This window comes from Neovison vison, unplaced genomic scaffold (genome assembly GCF_020171115.1).
Source record: "Neovison vison isolate M4711 unplaced genomic scaffold, ASM_NN_V1 Scaffold_088, whole genome shotgun sequence".
Classification (NCBI taxonomy): Eukaryota; Metazoa; Chordata; class Mammalia; order Carnivora; family Mustelidae; genus Neogale; species Neogale vison.
Genome location: NW_025334892.1, coordinates 158,300 through 173,366, shown reverse-complemented (window position 1 = coordinate 173,366; position 15,067 = coordinate 158,300). Strand labels below are relative to the sequence as shown.

Sequence of the window (15,067 nt, the reverse complement as noted above, 5' to 3'; positions counted from 1 at the left end):
AATTACTTTAGCTTTATAATACACATTTTGATCTAGGGCAGCTTCCTACCTTTTTATCTCTTTTACAGAATTATCTTGGCTCTTATAACTTTTCTCTTATATATATATTTCAGAATTGTGAGCTATCTCTTCACGCATCATGTTTCATAAAGCTTTCTGGGATTTTGAATAAAATTACATTGAATTCAAGATTAATTTTGCTTTCTTTGGGGAACAGTTCTTTTTTTTTTTATTTGAACTTTCTTTTATTTTTTGGGGGGGAACAGTTCTATTTGAAATAAGCCTTGCTCTGAATAACATGAGCTATCTATAATGTTTTTAAAATTTTTCTTTCCAGGGCGCCTGGGTGGCTCAGTGTGTTAAGCCGCTGCCTTCGGCTCAGGTCATGATCTCAGGGTCCTGGGATCGAGTCCCGCATCGGGCTCTCTGCTCAGCAGGGAGCCTGCTTCCCTCTCTCTCTCTGCCTGCCTCTCCATCTACTTGTGATTTCTCTCTGTCAAATAAATACATAAAATCTTAAAAAAAATAAAATAAAATAAAATTTTTCTTTCCTTAATTTAAAATTAATTGTTAGAAATCACGTTCTTCTTTTTGTACTTATATAGGAAGATGACATTTGGAAGAGTAAGTGACTTGGGGCAATTCATCCGAGAATCTGAGCCTGAACCTGATGTAAAGAAATCAAAAGGTTTGTGGTGTTTTATACTCTGTTAAGCCTTCACTCACATTAGTCATTGACTGTAAGTGAAGGATCATTTAAGATACAAACAGTTTATCTTATGAAATAACTGCCTTATCTCTCACTTGTGTTTATATCACAACTGAGTCCAAGGGCTGTGTGTAGTTGCATCTCCTTGAATGAAAGTTCATGTACTGGGGTGCCTGGGTGGCTCATTGGGTTAAAGCCTCTGCCTTCTGTTCAGGTCATTATCTTAGGGTCCTGGGATCGAGCCCGGCATGGGGCTCTCTGCTCAGCAGGGAGCCTGCTTCCCCCTCCCCACCCCCCGCTTTCTCAGCCTGCCTCTGTGCCTGCTTGTGATCTCTGTCAAATCAATAAATAAAATCTTTAAAAAATTTATATAAAAAGAAAGTTCGTGTTCATATCTTCATAAAGATAGACAAGAAGCTTTTTCCATGATCCCAGGGTCCTGGGATCTAGTCCCACATCAGGCTCTCTGCTCAGCGGGAAGCCTGCTTTCCCCCCTCTCTCTGCCTGCCTCTCTGCCTACTTTTGATCTGTGTCTGTCAAATAAATAAAATAAAATCTTAAAAAAAAAAGAAAAAGAAAGTTCATGAACTTGCTTCACCATGACAGAAGGCACATCTTTATGAAAGAATATTTGTCACCTTTCTATTTAAGGATGGTGAATACCCAGTCAAGGTTGGACTTAATATTTATTTTGACATCCTTTAGTTCATTAAATTTCCTCTTATTTGCTGAAAGTTGTTATAAAATATTTGTGGAAAATATTAATAGGTTGAAATTCAAATCCTTTGTTTAATCAGCAGGAGAGTGCTCAGTCAATTGTTAAACCTGGAAGTCTTTTTTGACAAGAACATTATTTGTGACTGATCTCAACTTCCAAACAATTTGTCTTACACAAGAAGATTTTGGAAACCAGTGTGGATCCATTCACTTGGGATCTAGAAATTTTTCAGCGTGATTGGATTGACAGTATTGTCTTGAGTAAAAGATACTAACTTTTGTAAGAAGAAAATGTTCCAGGAGTGCCTGGGTAGCTCAGTTGGTTAAATGTCTGCCTTTGGCTCAGGTCATGATCTCAGGGTCCTGGCATCAAGCCTCACATTAGGTTCCCTGCTTAGTGGGGACTCTGCTTCTACCTCCCCTGCATTTGTGTGCACACACACTCACTGCCTCTCTCTCTCTCTCAAATAAATAAATAAAATCTTTAAAAATTTTTTTAAAAAGTATTCTGTTTTGATAGTGTGTTTAAAATTGAGAGCTATTGTTAATCTTCCTATTAAATTTAATAGGACTACATTCCTATTATGTGTATTTTTAATTTTTTTTAAATAAACTTTATGTGGGCTCAAACTCACTACCCCAAGATCAAGAGTTGCGTGCTCCTCTACTGACAGAGGCAGCCAGGCACCCCATATTATGTTTAATTTTTGATGCATCTGTTATTTGAATGAATTACACCACTTTATGTTGAGGAGCAGTCTACTTTTGGGTCAGATCTACGTTGACAGAGTAAGCAAAAAATGCAACAATTGTTGAAATAATTCAGACCAGAAAAAGGGCCTGTTACCTGTTTCACCTTTTAGTGTATTTAAATAATTGATTTTATTTCCTATTTTGCCAAAGAAGTCTGAAGTCCATGGTCAGGAAAAGTTTAAAGACTGAAAGAAGTCTTCACAGCTCAGTCAGTAAATAATTTTTGAGTGACTCTGTGCACTCATATTCAGGGGGCGCGTTGGAAGATACCGATCCTGCCGTTAAACTCAGAGTCTAGCTGCGTCTTTGGTTAGGTCAAACCTGAACTGGAGGAAGAGGTTACTGGGCACCTTGAAGCAGAGGGAGTGCTGGACAAGTTCTGCAGGGGACTTGCTGGGAAGGGCTCTGTGCTGTCCTCAGATAGCTTCTGTCAGTGAGGATAATGGCATCTCCAGGATTAAGAGAATTTCTTAGCTCATTCATTTTTTTGAAAAGCTGGGCTTACTCCTCTGACACCTCATGAACAAGTGCTCCTGCTCTGGAGTACGGGTGTTGGGTGCTTCCAGGGATAGATACATATATACACATACATACAAATCAAGAGGTGTAGTTATCAGCTAAAGATAAGAAGCTTTTTCCTCCACACTCTATCTCTGCTCATTCTGCTTATTGAGTCTCTTCATATTACGCATTTACTTATTCATTCTAAAATAGGAGTGCGTGCTCTATGCATCTGTCGTTACAGATTCTGAGAAGCAAAGGAAATCTCCAGCCCTTGTAGAACTCACATTATAGTGGAAGAGACAGTAAACAGATACATACTGTGTGTGTGTACACACATGTATAAACGTAAGAATAATGGGGAGTTCTGTTTTAAAAGTGGTTGTCAAGGGTGCCTGGGTGGCTCATTTGACTGAGCGTCCGACTCTTAATTTTGACTCAGGACATGATCTCAGGGTTGGGAGATTCTCTCTCCTTCCCCCGCCTCCTGCTTATGTTCTCGCTCCCTAGAATAAATAAACACATTAAAATCTTTAAAAGAAAAAAATAAAAGGGGTTGTCTGGAGAAGCTCTTGGGTGGCTCATTTAAACATCTGACTCTTGATCTCAGCTCAGGTCTCGATCTCAGGGTTGTGAGCTCAAGCCCGCATTGGGCTTCACGCTGGGCCTGAAGCCTACTTAAAAAAAGAAAAAAGAAAGAAAGAAAAGGAAAGAAGGAAGGAAGAAATAAAATGGTTGTCAGGAAAGGTCTCAATTGAGGAAGTCGCATTTCGAGTAGAGACTTGAGCAAAATGGGGGAGTAAGCCCTGGCAAGACTGCAGGAAGGGGTTCTTGGCAGAAGGACCAAGACTTGTGCAGCAGCAAGACCAGCGCGGAGGAAGGGGGATGAGCTGAGGAGGCGGTAGGCTTCGGACGGTTCTCGCAGACCATGGTAGGAAGTTCGAAGTGTTGGAAGTTGGAGAAAGGGCGTCCCAGGATGTGACTCATGTTTTAAAGGTGTGGTTTTGGCTGCTGTTTGGAAAGTAGAATGGAGGGGTTTGAGAGGAGAGGCAGGGAAACAAGGTTCGTGGTCTAAGGAGAGGAGGAGGATGGTGGTCGTGATTTAGGTTGTGGGAGAACCGTCAGATTTGGGTTGTGCTTGAAGGTAGAGGCAGCAGGGTTCTGTATCCACCAGCAAGCTGGTCCATCTAGTTACTCGCATTATTAATGTAATTGAGATGTTCCCACATGAAGTAATTAATAGTAATTTCTGCAGTTTGAGTAAATGCATCCATAGATCCCAATGCTTCCTTCAGCTGTCCAGACATGTCTTTAAATGTATTTTTGTGGTAAGTAAATGACCTAAAGTAGGAGCCAGCAGGTTCCATTCATTTACTCAGAAGACTGGAGACGATGCTATGTGCTAAGCATACAAATAAGAACATAAACTTGGAGTTTATTTTAATCTAGCTTAGTCCTTCTTTTGTGACCCTGACTCGGCACAAGCCTGTCATGCTAATTCTGTCAGATGCCCTACCTTCTGGATTTTTCTGGTCCTGCTATTTAGCTCACTCCTTTCTCACCTGTGTTTCTCCTGAGCTGGAATTTGTACCTAAAGTCTTGATTTGAATATGATATTTTTAGAAGAATATATGTAATATATTTCCTGGAAGGATACACAAAGCATGTAATGTAGTGGAAGGATGAGAAGAGGGAGATGCCTTCTTTCTGTTATACCCTTTTCCTCTGCTTTTTGAATTTTCTTACCCTATCTACTTGACTGCTTAATTACCCACCCACCTCTTCTCCTGTTGCTTTGGCTCGCCTCTTTGCTGTGACCTTTGAATATTCCCAGCCTGCCTCTACAACTTTGCCTTGAGCCACTCTCTGCTTCATGGACTAGGATCTAACTAGAATCTCCTTTATTCTTTTTTGAGGTCCCTTCTCTATTAGGGCCTTTCCATTTGCCGTTCTCCCTGCCATGGCTTTCGTGAGCTCTTTCTCATGGCAAGTATTCGCTCTTCAGAGAGGACCTGAGTGGCTCAGTTGTTCAGCATCTGCCTTTGGCTCAGGTCATGATCCCAGGCTCCTGGGATCGAGCCCCACATCGGGCTCCCTGCTCAGCAGGAAGCCTGCTTCTCCTCCCACTGCCCCTGCTTGTGTTTCCTTTCTCGCTGTTGTCTCTGTCAAGTACATAAATAAAATTTAAAAAACAAACAGACCAAGAGGACTTCCCAGGCCACATGATCTCAGCTTATCTGTACCACTAACATACCACTTCTTTATTTTCTTTTTTTTTATACTTTTATCAAGCATTTATTGGGCCCCGAGTATTTTCTTTATGTTGCATATTTTTTTTCTCTCTTTTTTTTTCCAATTTATTTATTTTCAGAAAAACAGTATTCATTATTTTTTCACCACACCCAGTGCTCCATGCAAGCTGTGCCCTCTATAATACCCACCACCTGGTACCCCAACCTCCCACCCCCCCCACTTCTTTATTTTCTTACCAGTGTCTGATACTATCTTAACTCATTTATTTGCCTACTTGTTATACTCTATTTCTCTTTCATGAGTATAATATCACCTCTCTGAGAGCAGGGATTTTGTCTGTCTTATTTGGCACTGTATTGCCTGATTCTAAAATTATACCTACCACAGATAGGCACTAATTAAATATTTGTTGTTTTAATTATTCTAAAGGAATTTCTTCAGAGATTATCTAGGTGGTAAGATTATGGATCATATTTTTTTAATTTAAGAAAAGTATTGTTTTTTAAACCAACACACTCAGTTTTCTTTTCCAGATGACTTTATTATTCTGAGGATACTGATAGAACCCTACTCCCAAGTATTCTCAGACCCCAAGGAATCTCCTTAGCGGTGCATACTACCTCCTTATTCTGCAAATGAAGCAGTTGAGGATCCAGGAAATTATAACCTGTAGGAATCACAGAGCAGATTAACAGCAATCTAGGGGCTTTGGCTCAGAATAGTGTTGTGACAGTTCAGCTCGGCTTCCTCTCCTTTGGCTGACAGCCCAGAGTCCGGCCCCGCACTGCGGCACTAACTTCAGGGTCATTTACTGACGATTAGGTGTTTATATATTTGCACACAAACACAAATTTCCATTTTTGCATTGTTTAGATTTTGGGGTATTACTCCACACACTCCAGAATGGCTTGAAGGAGAAAAAACAAAAACAAAAACAAAACAAAATGAAACCAAGTGTTGGTGAGGTTGGGAAGCACCTGGAACTCTCTTCTGGCGGAAGTATGAACTGGTAAGATGCTTTGTAAAACTGTCAGGATCTACTAAATGGAATATCTGCACCCTGTGATTCAGCCAGCCCACTCCTAATTCTGTATTCAAGAGAAATGAGTATGTAAGTTCATCAAAGGGACATTCACAGCAGCTTGATTTACAACAGCCCCAACAGAACAATCCAAATGACAGTCAACAGAAGGGGCAAATTAAATAATGATTTAGCATACAATGGAAATTACACAGTAAAAGAAGAAGGAGGAGGAGGAGGAGAAATACTGATACACTAATAAATGCATGGATCCCACAGGCATGCTAAGTCAAAGAAACTAGACACAAAAGAGTATAACCATTTTTGGGTAAAACCAAATGACGGTGATAGAAGTCAAAATACTGGTTACCTCTGGAGGAGTTACTGACAAGAAGGAACCCTCCAGGGGTGCAGAATGTTCTTTTTCTGTCTTTTCTTTCTTTCTTTTCTTTTCTTTTTTAGATTTATTTATTTATTTGGGGGGGCCAAGATCAGAAGAAGGGGAAGAGGGAGAGGGAGAGAGAGAGGATCTCAAGCAGAGTCCCCAATGAGCCCAGAGCCTGATGTGGGCTTGACCTCATGACCTTGAGATCCTGACCTCAGCTGAAATCAAGTCTCAGTCTCAACCGACTGAGACACCCAGGCGCCCCTGGAATATTCTATACTTGTCTTGGTGGTGGTTATACAGATATAAACACATGTAAAAAAAAATTCAGTGAGCTGTACAGTTAAGACCGAGATTAACCGGCTCCACATACTTTGTTGTAACTATGTTTGGCCTCAACAAAAAAGAAAAGGATGGTGAGGGATGGGTTGTAATTTGGGTGAAGCCCTGGTTCCCTTGCAAATGCTAGTCTACTTTTTTCCTTTTCCCCTCATTGTTCTTTTAGAAATTTTTTTATTGTGGTAAACTACACCTAACATAAAATTTGCCAAGAAAATTTTATTTGACAGAGAGACACAGCGAGAGAGAGGGAACACAAGATGGGCGAGTGGGAGAGGGAGTCGCTGTCTCCTGCTGAGCAAGGAGCCCCATACTGGACTTGATCCCAGGACTCTGGGATCATGACCTGAACCGAAGGCAGATGCTTAGCAACTGAGCCACCCAGGGGCCCCAAATTTGCCATTTTAAGTGTATAGTTCAGTGGTATTAAATACATTCACATGGGGGCGCCTGGGTGGCCCAGTAGGTTAAAGCCTCTGCTTTCAGCACAGGTCATGATCCCAGGGTCCTGGAATAAAGCCCCACATCAGGTTCTCCACTCAGCGGGGAGCCTGCCCCCCCCCGCCTGCCTCTCTGCCTACTTGTGATCACTGTGAAATAAATAAATAAAATCTTTAAAAAAAACAACATTCACATGGTTGTGCAACCATCACCACTATCCACCTCCCTCATCCTACTGTGAGACTTTACTCATGAAATAGCAACTCCCCATAGCATACTTTCTAAAAGAAGGAAGATGGCAAAAGTCTTCATAGTAGCTTAGAAATATTGGCCAATGTCTTTAGACATTTAAAAACAAAGAGTGAATATTAAATGGGTGATTTGCATGCACTTCCAGTCACTAGAAGTGAGCAGAACCATATTTTCTGGTGCATAGCACAGAGCCCTAGTTTAACAACAGGACTAAACAGCACTTGGGTTGTGGCGGAAGTCACTGGATTGCCCTGCCTCCAGGTGCCCCATCATGGTTTCTCTATGTCCTGTCTCAGAGTAACAAGGGTTCCTGCTCCCAATTTCTCTAGCCTCTCAAATTATCTGCCAGGTCACCAGTGAAATATGTGTTTAGTACTAAAGGACAATAGTTCTGGATGTTAGCAACTTTTTCTCAATAGAGAAAAACAAACAAAAAAACTCCAAAACAAAATTAGAAAAACAAAAACAAAACAAAACAAAACTTTACTCGCTTTGCCTAGAAGCATGCCCAGATGCCTCCCTGGGTCCCCAGAGAAAATCAGTTCTGATTACTTTATTTTTTTTAAGTAAAGATTTTTATTTATTTATTTGACAGAGAGATACAGAGAGAGCACAAGTAGGGGAAGCAGCAGGGAGAGGAAGAAGCAGATTCCCCGCTGAGCAGGGAGCCCAATGCCAGGTTCAATCCTGGGACCCTGGGATCACGACCTGAGTGGAAGGCAGCTGCCCAACCGACTGAGCCACCCAAGCATCCAAAGCTCTGATTTTAGATTTTGAAAATTCCCTGTACACCACCTCAAATGAAAAAGAGAAATCGTTGCGGTTAAGGGAAATTTTTAAGGCAGCAATGCAAATGATAAGCACTTGGTTCCGCTCACCTCTCTGATTCTGGCACAGGAGTAAAATCTGTTAAGTCTGATGCAGAGTTTGGAATAATTAAACTCCACAGCCAAAGGCGGGAAAGCAAAGGCTCCGTCTGCAAACCAGAATGGGGGGAATCCAAAAATAAGAGTACAACTCCCCGGGAACCCCACCGCTCGCACCCGCTCCCGCTTCCCCTACTCAGCACCTCCCACCCTCCCCTAACTGAAACTGCCTTCTGCAGTCCCACCCACAGCCTCCACCCACCTCCAGGCTCCGCCCCCTGGGGGTGGGGCCCATGGGGGCGACCTTGCTCCTCCCACCCCGCCTTTCCCTAAAAGCACAGTCTTTGGTGAGAAGACAGGCAGAAGCCACAAGAGGACGGAAGTCAGCAAGCAGTGAAGACGGGCCCCTTTGTGGTCCCACTCTGTTATATAGAGATGTGACCTGCCCCTTCCAGGCAGAAGGACACCCCAGATGTGCTACCGGCCAGCAGCAGGCTATCTCCTTCCCATGGAGCATGGGAGTCTGGGAAGCTGCAACACATTTAGAGGGGGGCACCTTTCACAAGGAATCCCATCTGAGAAAGATTTACTGCTCAGAGGCTCCCTCAGAAGGCAGCACACACACACTAAAAGCTGGTCCTTTTCCTCTGCAGCAAACTCTTCCTCTGTCACGCTGTTTTGACCGTGACATCAACATCAGGCACACAGACCTATGGAGGCTCAGTGATTCTTCTGTCTCTCTTCACGCCTGTGCTTTGGGCTTCGTTGGCCGGTCACTGAATGCGTTGAGATTTCTGGTTTGTTCCAGAAGATCACTGGGCAGGTTTGCACTTCGGGTGTTACTTTGATATGTTTAATAAGCATTTTCAAGAATGCGGTTCACTGATATTTAAGCTGCCGAGCACCTGCACAGGAAAGCTTACAAAGGGGAAAAAGTTTAAATAGCTCACAGATTAATGTAGCTAAGAAATTCCTCTCGATTCCACAAAGATGGGGCAGGAGCGGAATCTGAAGCTTTCTAAAATCACACCTATCCTAATCCCATCTTCAAAGGCAGAAACCGTGTTTTGGTCAGAGCACCAGCTCTCAACCTTGGGGGAACGAGGATCCTCAGAGGGCTTGTTAAAATGCAGACAGCTGCCTACACCCCAGCCTCCAATCTGCCTCCCCTCCCCCGCCATCCCCAAGTTTCAGATTTCCAGGGTCTGGAGTGAGGCCCGGGAATCTGCATTTCTAACAAGTTCCTGGTTGGTGCTGCTGCTGCTACTGACCTGGGGACCACACTCTGAGAACCAGTGGCTTAGCACAACACTGTTGGTGGAAATGTAACACCAGCCATGCATGGCTAGGGGCCCTATTAACAAAGTGAGATGAAAGGTAAAATTAATGTTAAGAATATATTTTCTTAGGGGCGTCTGGGTGGCTCAGTTGTTAAGTGTCTGCCTTCAGCTCTGGTCATGATCCCAGGGTCTTGGGATCGACCCCACATTGGGCTCCCTGCTCACTGGTGAACCTGCTTCTCCCTCCCCCACTCCCCATGCTTGTGTTTCCTCTCTCACTGTGTATCTCTGTCAAATAAATAAAATCTTAAAAAAAAGAATATTTTCTTAACACATTCAAAATATTATCAGTTAGTGTAAAATATATTAATAAGGCATTTTATATATTTTTTTGGTACTGACTCCTCACACTCGGGTGTGTATTTCACCCTTAAAGCACTCTTAATTCTGACATTTCAGGGGTTCAACTGCCACAGGTGGCCGGTAGCTAGTGTTTGAGGCAGCACAGGTGGGGAGCACTCCTGGAGAATGATTACGTAAGCCTGGCTGGGTCTCCAAGCCTCACGCAGAACATGCTTAAACCACAAGTCCCTGCTTTCCAAGGGCGGGGAGCCCCAGCCACCCTACCCACAGGGTCAGGGGCAGTATATGACTCATGCCTAGCCAAGCAGAGACTTTTCCGAGTTTTTTCCTTGTTGTTTGATTTTTTTTTTAATAACAATGTTTTTTTTCTTTTCTCTTTTTTTAAATATTTTATTTTATTTATTTGACAGACAGGCAGAGAGAGGCAGGCAGAGAGAGAGAGGGCGAAGCAGGCTCCCCACTGAGCGGAAAGCCTGATGTGTGGCTCGATCTTAGGACCCTGAGATCATGACCTGAGCCGAAGGCAGAGGCTTTAACCCACTGAGCCACACAGGCGCTCCCCACTGAGCCACCCAGGTGCCCCTGATTTTTTTTTTAAAGATTTTATTTATTTATTTGACAGACAGAGATCACAAGTAGGCAGAGAGGCAAAGAGAGAGAGGAGGAAGCAGGCTCCTTGCTGAGTGGAAAGCCCAATGCAGGGCTCAATCCCAGGACCCTGAGATCATGACCTGAGCCCAAGGCAGAGGCTTTAACTCACTGAGCCATACAGGTGGCCCTGATTTTTTTTTTAAGACAGAACAGAAGGAACGGAAAGGAACTAATCGGAAGTAAGCAAAGCAGTCGGGTCTTCCAAGGGATGTCGGGGGCATGGGCATGCTGGCAGCCATGCTTTGTAACACAAGGCGAAGGAGACCAGAGGTTAGCAGGATACAGGAGCAGTGGGGCAGAGGTGAGCAGAGATGAGTGACAGAGAAAGAGTTCTGGTGTGTTCCAGTCCCTGGTCCTGGCCTTTCTGAGCTGCAGACTTGTCCCTTTGTTCTACCCTCAGTGACAAGGGAACCTCAGATAAGCTCAACCCATTTCTTTTCTGTTGAAGGTTCTTAAGCCATTGCTTTGCTATTTGCAATGAAGGGGGTCCTGACTCATAGACATGGACCTTACTAATCGCCAGAATGAAGTGGCTTGTCTGCATCTGAGCACCCCAGGGCTTTCTGTTCCCGTGCTGAGCTTGAGCAGCCCATGGAAGACCCACAGCGACATCCTCCGGGCCATCTGGGCTCCTCGCCCCTCATTCCTCGTTTTCCTATTTGTGACTAGTTCAAATATATCCATGCCATATGTATCCACTTACTATAAAGCAAATATGGTAAAGATGGCAACTGTAGCATCCAGGTGGCTGGTGGTGTATGGGTGTCACAGTCATTCAACGTCTCTGGGTGCTTGCCATTTCCACAGTAAACTACGGGGGGAAGCAAATCCTTTACATGCGGCGAGAGGCAGGAAGAGGAAACTGGTCAAAACGCAGAAACATGCCGAGGGCCAGAGAGGCACAGACTCGGTACGGTTCCTTCTGCTACCCCTTCCCTTGAATGCTTTCTCTTTTATAGTGTAAGACCTGGAGACCCCAAGCATCAAGACGGCAACATAGATATTTGCTTTTCTCCTGACAGTTTCCCCATGGGACAAGTTTCCAAAAACATTTACCTGTCAGGGGCAGAAGCAGCCAACATTTCATTGTCCTTAGGAAACCCGCCTGACCTTCAAACCTTTTTTATTAAACACTGCTTTCAAAAACATTTTGACAGATTCCAGAAGCTCTAATGGTCTGAAACATACATATTAATTTAAAATCTTTATTAAAAATGTCTCCTTGGGGCACCCAGGTGGCTCAGTTGGTTAAGCATCTGCCTTTGGCTCATGTCATGATCGTGAGGTCCTGGTAAAGAGCCCCATGTCAGGCTCTCTGCTCTGCAGGGAGCCTGCTTCTCCCTCTCTGCAGCTCCCCCTCCTCATGCTCTATGTCAAATAAGTAAAATTTAAAAAAAATAAAAGTCTCTCAAATGTGCTACAGGTGAAAGAAAATAAAAATAAAAACCATGGAAATAATGGGCAAGTCCAGCATAATGGAATGATAAACAAAATCGTATGTAGGGCACTTTGTGCACATTTACTCCTCAAGGTAAATAAGGTATTACCTTCATCTCAGAGCTCAGGACAGTACGTAGCTTGCCTGAGTCACAGAGCCAGAAAGTGGAGAGCAAGGAGGGTGCATGGGGGCCCATGGGGCACTTTCCACTGAGTGACCAGGGATGACCTCCAACAAGGTGACATTTGAGTATAGACTTAAAGAAGAAATGGCAGAGGAGCAGGGGTGAGGGGAGGAGGAATGCTCCAGGCAGAGGAGCCGCAAACAGGCTGCTGCAGGGTTGCGTCTAGCTCATAGAGGGGCAATGCCACTGGGCACCAGGAGAGCGTGTGTCTGGAGCTCAGGGGGAGCAGGGCAGGGGGGACGGCAAGGACATCTGAGAGGCGATGGGATCTCCGGGAGTCACCGGCTTTATCAAGGACTTTGCTTTTCACCCTGAGTGAAATGGGGAGCCCTGAGGGGCTTCTCAGTGGAGATGTGATGGCACAAATGTGCTGAGAGGACCACTCTGGCTTCTGCTGAGAACAGAAGGTGGGGTGCAAAGACAAAAAAGGATGGGGATGCTTCAGGAAGGCTGTGCAAGGAAGGTGGCGGCAAGAGCCTGGGGATCCCAAGGGAGGCAGGTGGTGGCCGTTGGCTGAAGCTGACATCGATTTGGAAGGCAGAAGTGATGGCGTTTTGCTGATGGCCTGTGGCATGTGAGAAAAGCAGGGCCCAAGGCTGTGGCGCTCGCCTGAGCTGCTGAGAAGATGAAATGACTCAAAGGGGAAGATTCAGGGGGGGCACGAGATGGAAAGGAAGGACGTCTGTTTTGGACTTGTTACATTCTAGCTGCCTTTGATTGATCTTTATTTTTATTTTTTAAAGACTATTTTAGAAAGAGAGAGAGAGCACACACATGAGTGGGGGAGGGACAGAGGGAGAGAGAATCTCAAGCAGACTCTGTGCTGAGCACAGAGCCCAACAGCGGGCTTGATCTCACGACCCCAAGATCACGATCTGAGCCGAAACCAAGAGTCAGACGCTTAACCGACTGAGCCCCTCAGGCGCCCCTCTGGGTACCTTTTAGACATCTAAGTGGGGATGTCACAAAGGCAGCTGGAGGGCTCCTGGGTGGAGATGCAAATTCGTATGTCATTCCCATGACATACCGTCGACCCTTGAACAAGAGCACAGAGGTGCCAAGACCCACACAGTCAAAAGCCCAGGTATGACTACGGACTCCCCCAAAACTTGATTCATAGCCTACTACTGACCAGAAGCCTTACAGGTAACATAAACAGTCGATTAACACCTTGTTTGTATGTGACATGTAGTACATACCATGTTCCTATAGGAAAGTGAACTAGAGAGAAGAAAATGATAGGAAAATCAGGAGAGAAAATACCCTTACAGGACTGTTCTATAAAGATCGGCACCTAAGTGAACTTGCAGCTCAAACCCATGTTCAAGTGTCCTTCCCTGTATTAAAATTCACAGCAACAGCCGCTAACACTAGAACAACTGTTCTCGACGCAGCCAGTGCTGACCCTCACTCAGGGAGCAAGTTGGAAATTGGGGGAGGGCATGTTTAGTTACCCCCCTTGATCGGAGGTGCTGCTTATATTTAATGGGTGGGAGGATGGGGAACCCAGACGCCCTCCAACGCATGTGGCAAGGTTGCACAAACGTGGTCCCATATCCCACAGAGTTCTCACACATTCTACAGACATTCACAGAGGGGGAGCACCTTTTCATCATTATCTGAGCCTCGAGCATCCCTTGGTTTTAGAGAGAAAAATAACGTACTTCGTACACAGCTGCCCCATCCTCGGTGCTCTAAGGAGCACCACAGGTCTGTCAGTGGTCACGCTCAAGCACATGCAAATGCAAACACAGATTACTTAATTAACCATGAATTGCCTCTTCTTTTTCTCTTATAGTTAGGGTGTTATATTGATTTTTCAAGAGTACGCTTGTCGGCAGGTGATACGATTTTTGAATCGCATCTCAAGACGGTAAGGGTGGCTTTGGGGCTGACACAGTAGCTAGATAAGAGATGAGACCCCCTCCCCCCAAATCTGTATCCTGGGCCCACCTGACATTAGAAACCTGGAGGATAAGTGGGAGCCAGCAGCGGAGACCCTGAGGGGCCACCGGGGAGGGAGGAGGAAACTGAGAGAATGTTTTCCCACACGGAGGGTGTAATCAATCAAGTTAATGCTACTGATGGGCAAGTGAGATGAGATGGAGAATTGACAACTCCATGATCAGGTCGGAGGAGACATCCCTGGTGGTCCTGACCCCCAACAGCTAGGGTGCCGGGGGCAAAACTCTAACGGGGGAGTCCACATCAATCAGGGCAGGGGATTCTTAGTTTCTCTGTTAAACATGTTGCACATTTCCTTTCTCAAGACCGGAGCCCCTTTGCTCCCCTCCACCCTTTGCTCCGCTCCTTCGGGTCTGGATGGGCTGGTTCTCATGGGACCCTCCAGGGAACCTCTTTCCTGACCCTGACAGGCCGCTAGTCTTGCTTACCGCCCTCTTCAGTCCTCCCTCCCGGGGCTCCCCAGGGGCGCCCAGCAGCCACGTGGGGGCATTTGGGTCTGTACCTTGCTGAGCCGGGACTCAAACGCCAGCGAGGTAGAAGATTTCGAACTCTTCATGCCAGAGGGCGCCGCCGGGAGGGGCCGCGCCCTGTCTGTCCCATGGCTGCCCGCTTTGAGGACCGGATTCCAGGGCTTGGCTGCGCTCCTCATGTTTGTTCTGGTGAGTCTGTCTTCCTGCGCGAGACGGGAAAGAGAAACATGTGTCCACAACTTGAACATGCAGAGCCACATTTCGGAGCCCTCCCCGATCTCCATGTTCCCACGGTTATCAGATCGAGGGTTTCTCCTTGGGCGGACAGTGAGTATTATCTCCGGAGCTGACATCTTTGAGGGAAGGCTTCTTTGCACAGGTCCACGATGGCTTTTAACCATCTAGTGAAACGTACACATGATTTCATTGATGCTCTCACATTGCTTTTCAGCAAAATGTCAGCACCTTGTTCAGCGTCT

General features: G+C 45.2%; 2 protein-coding genes across 2 annotated transcripts in view; one reads left to right on the top strand and one right to left on the bottom strand.

Annotated features, from left to right (window-relative positions):
• Positions 1-6,414, top strand: part of LOC122898010 (A-kinase anchor protein 10, mitochondrial-like) — a 69,280-nt gene extending 62,866 nt beyond the window's left edge. The window contains 2 exon segments of the mRNA XM_044236197.1: positions 606-688; positions 5,807-6,414. Coding sequence (XP_044092132.1) covers positions 606-688; positions 5,807-5,946 — 223 coding nt within the window. The 3' untranslated portion in view covers positions 5,947-6,414.
• LOC122898012 (cytospin-B-like) overlaps positions 1-14,767 on the bottom strand; it is a 334,551-nt gene extending 319,784 nt beyond the window's left edge. The window contains 1 exon segment of the mRNA XM_044236199.1: positions 14,621-14,767. Coding sequence (XP_044092134.1) covers positions 14,621-14,767 — 147 coding nt within the window.
• Between the last annotated feature and the right edge of the window lie 300 nt (positions 14,768-15,067).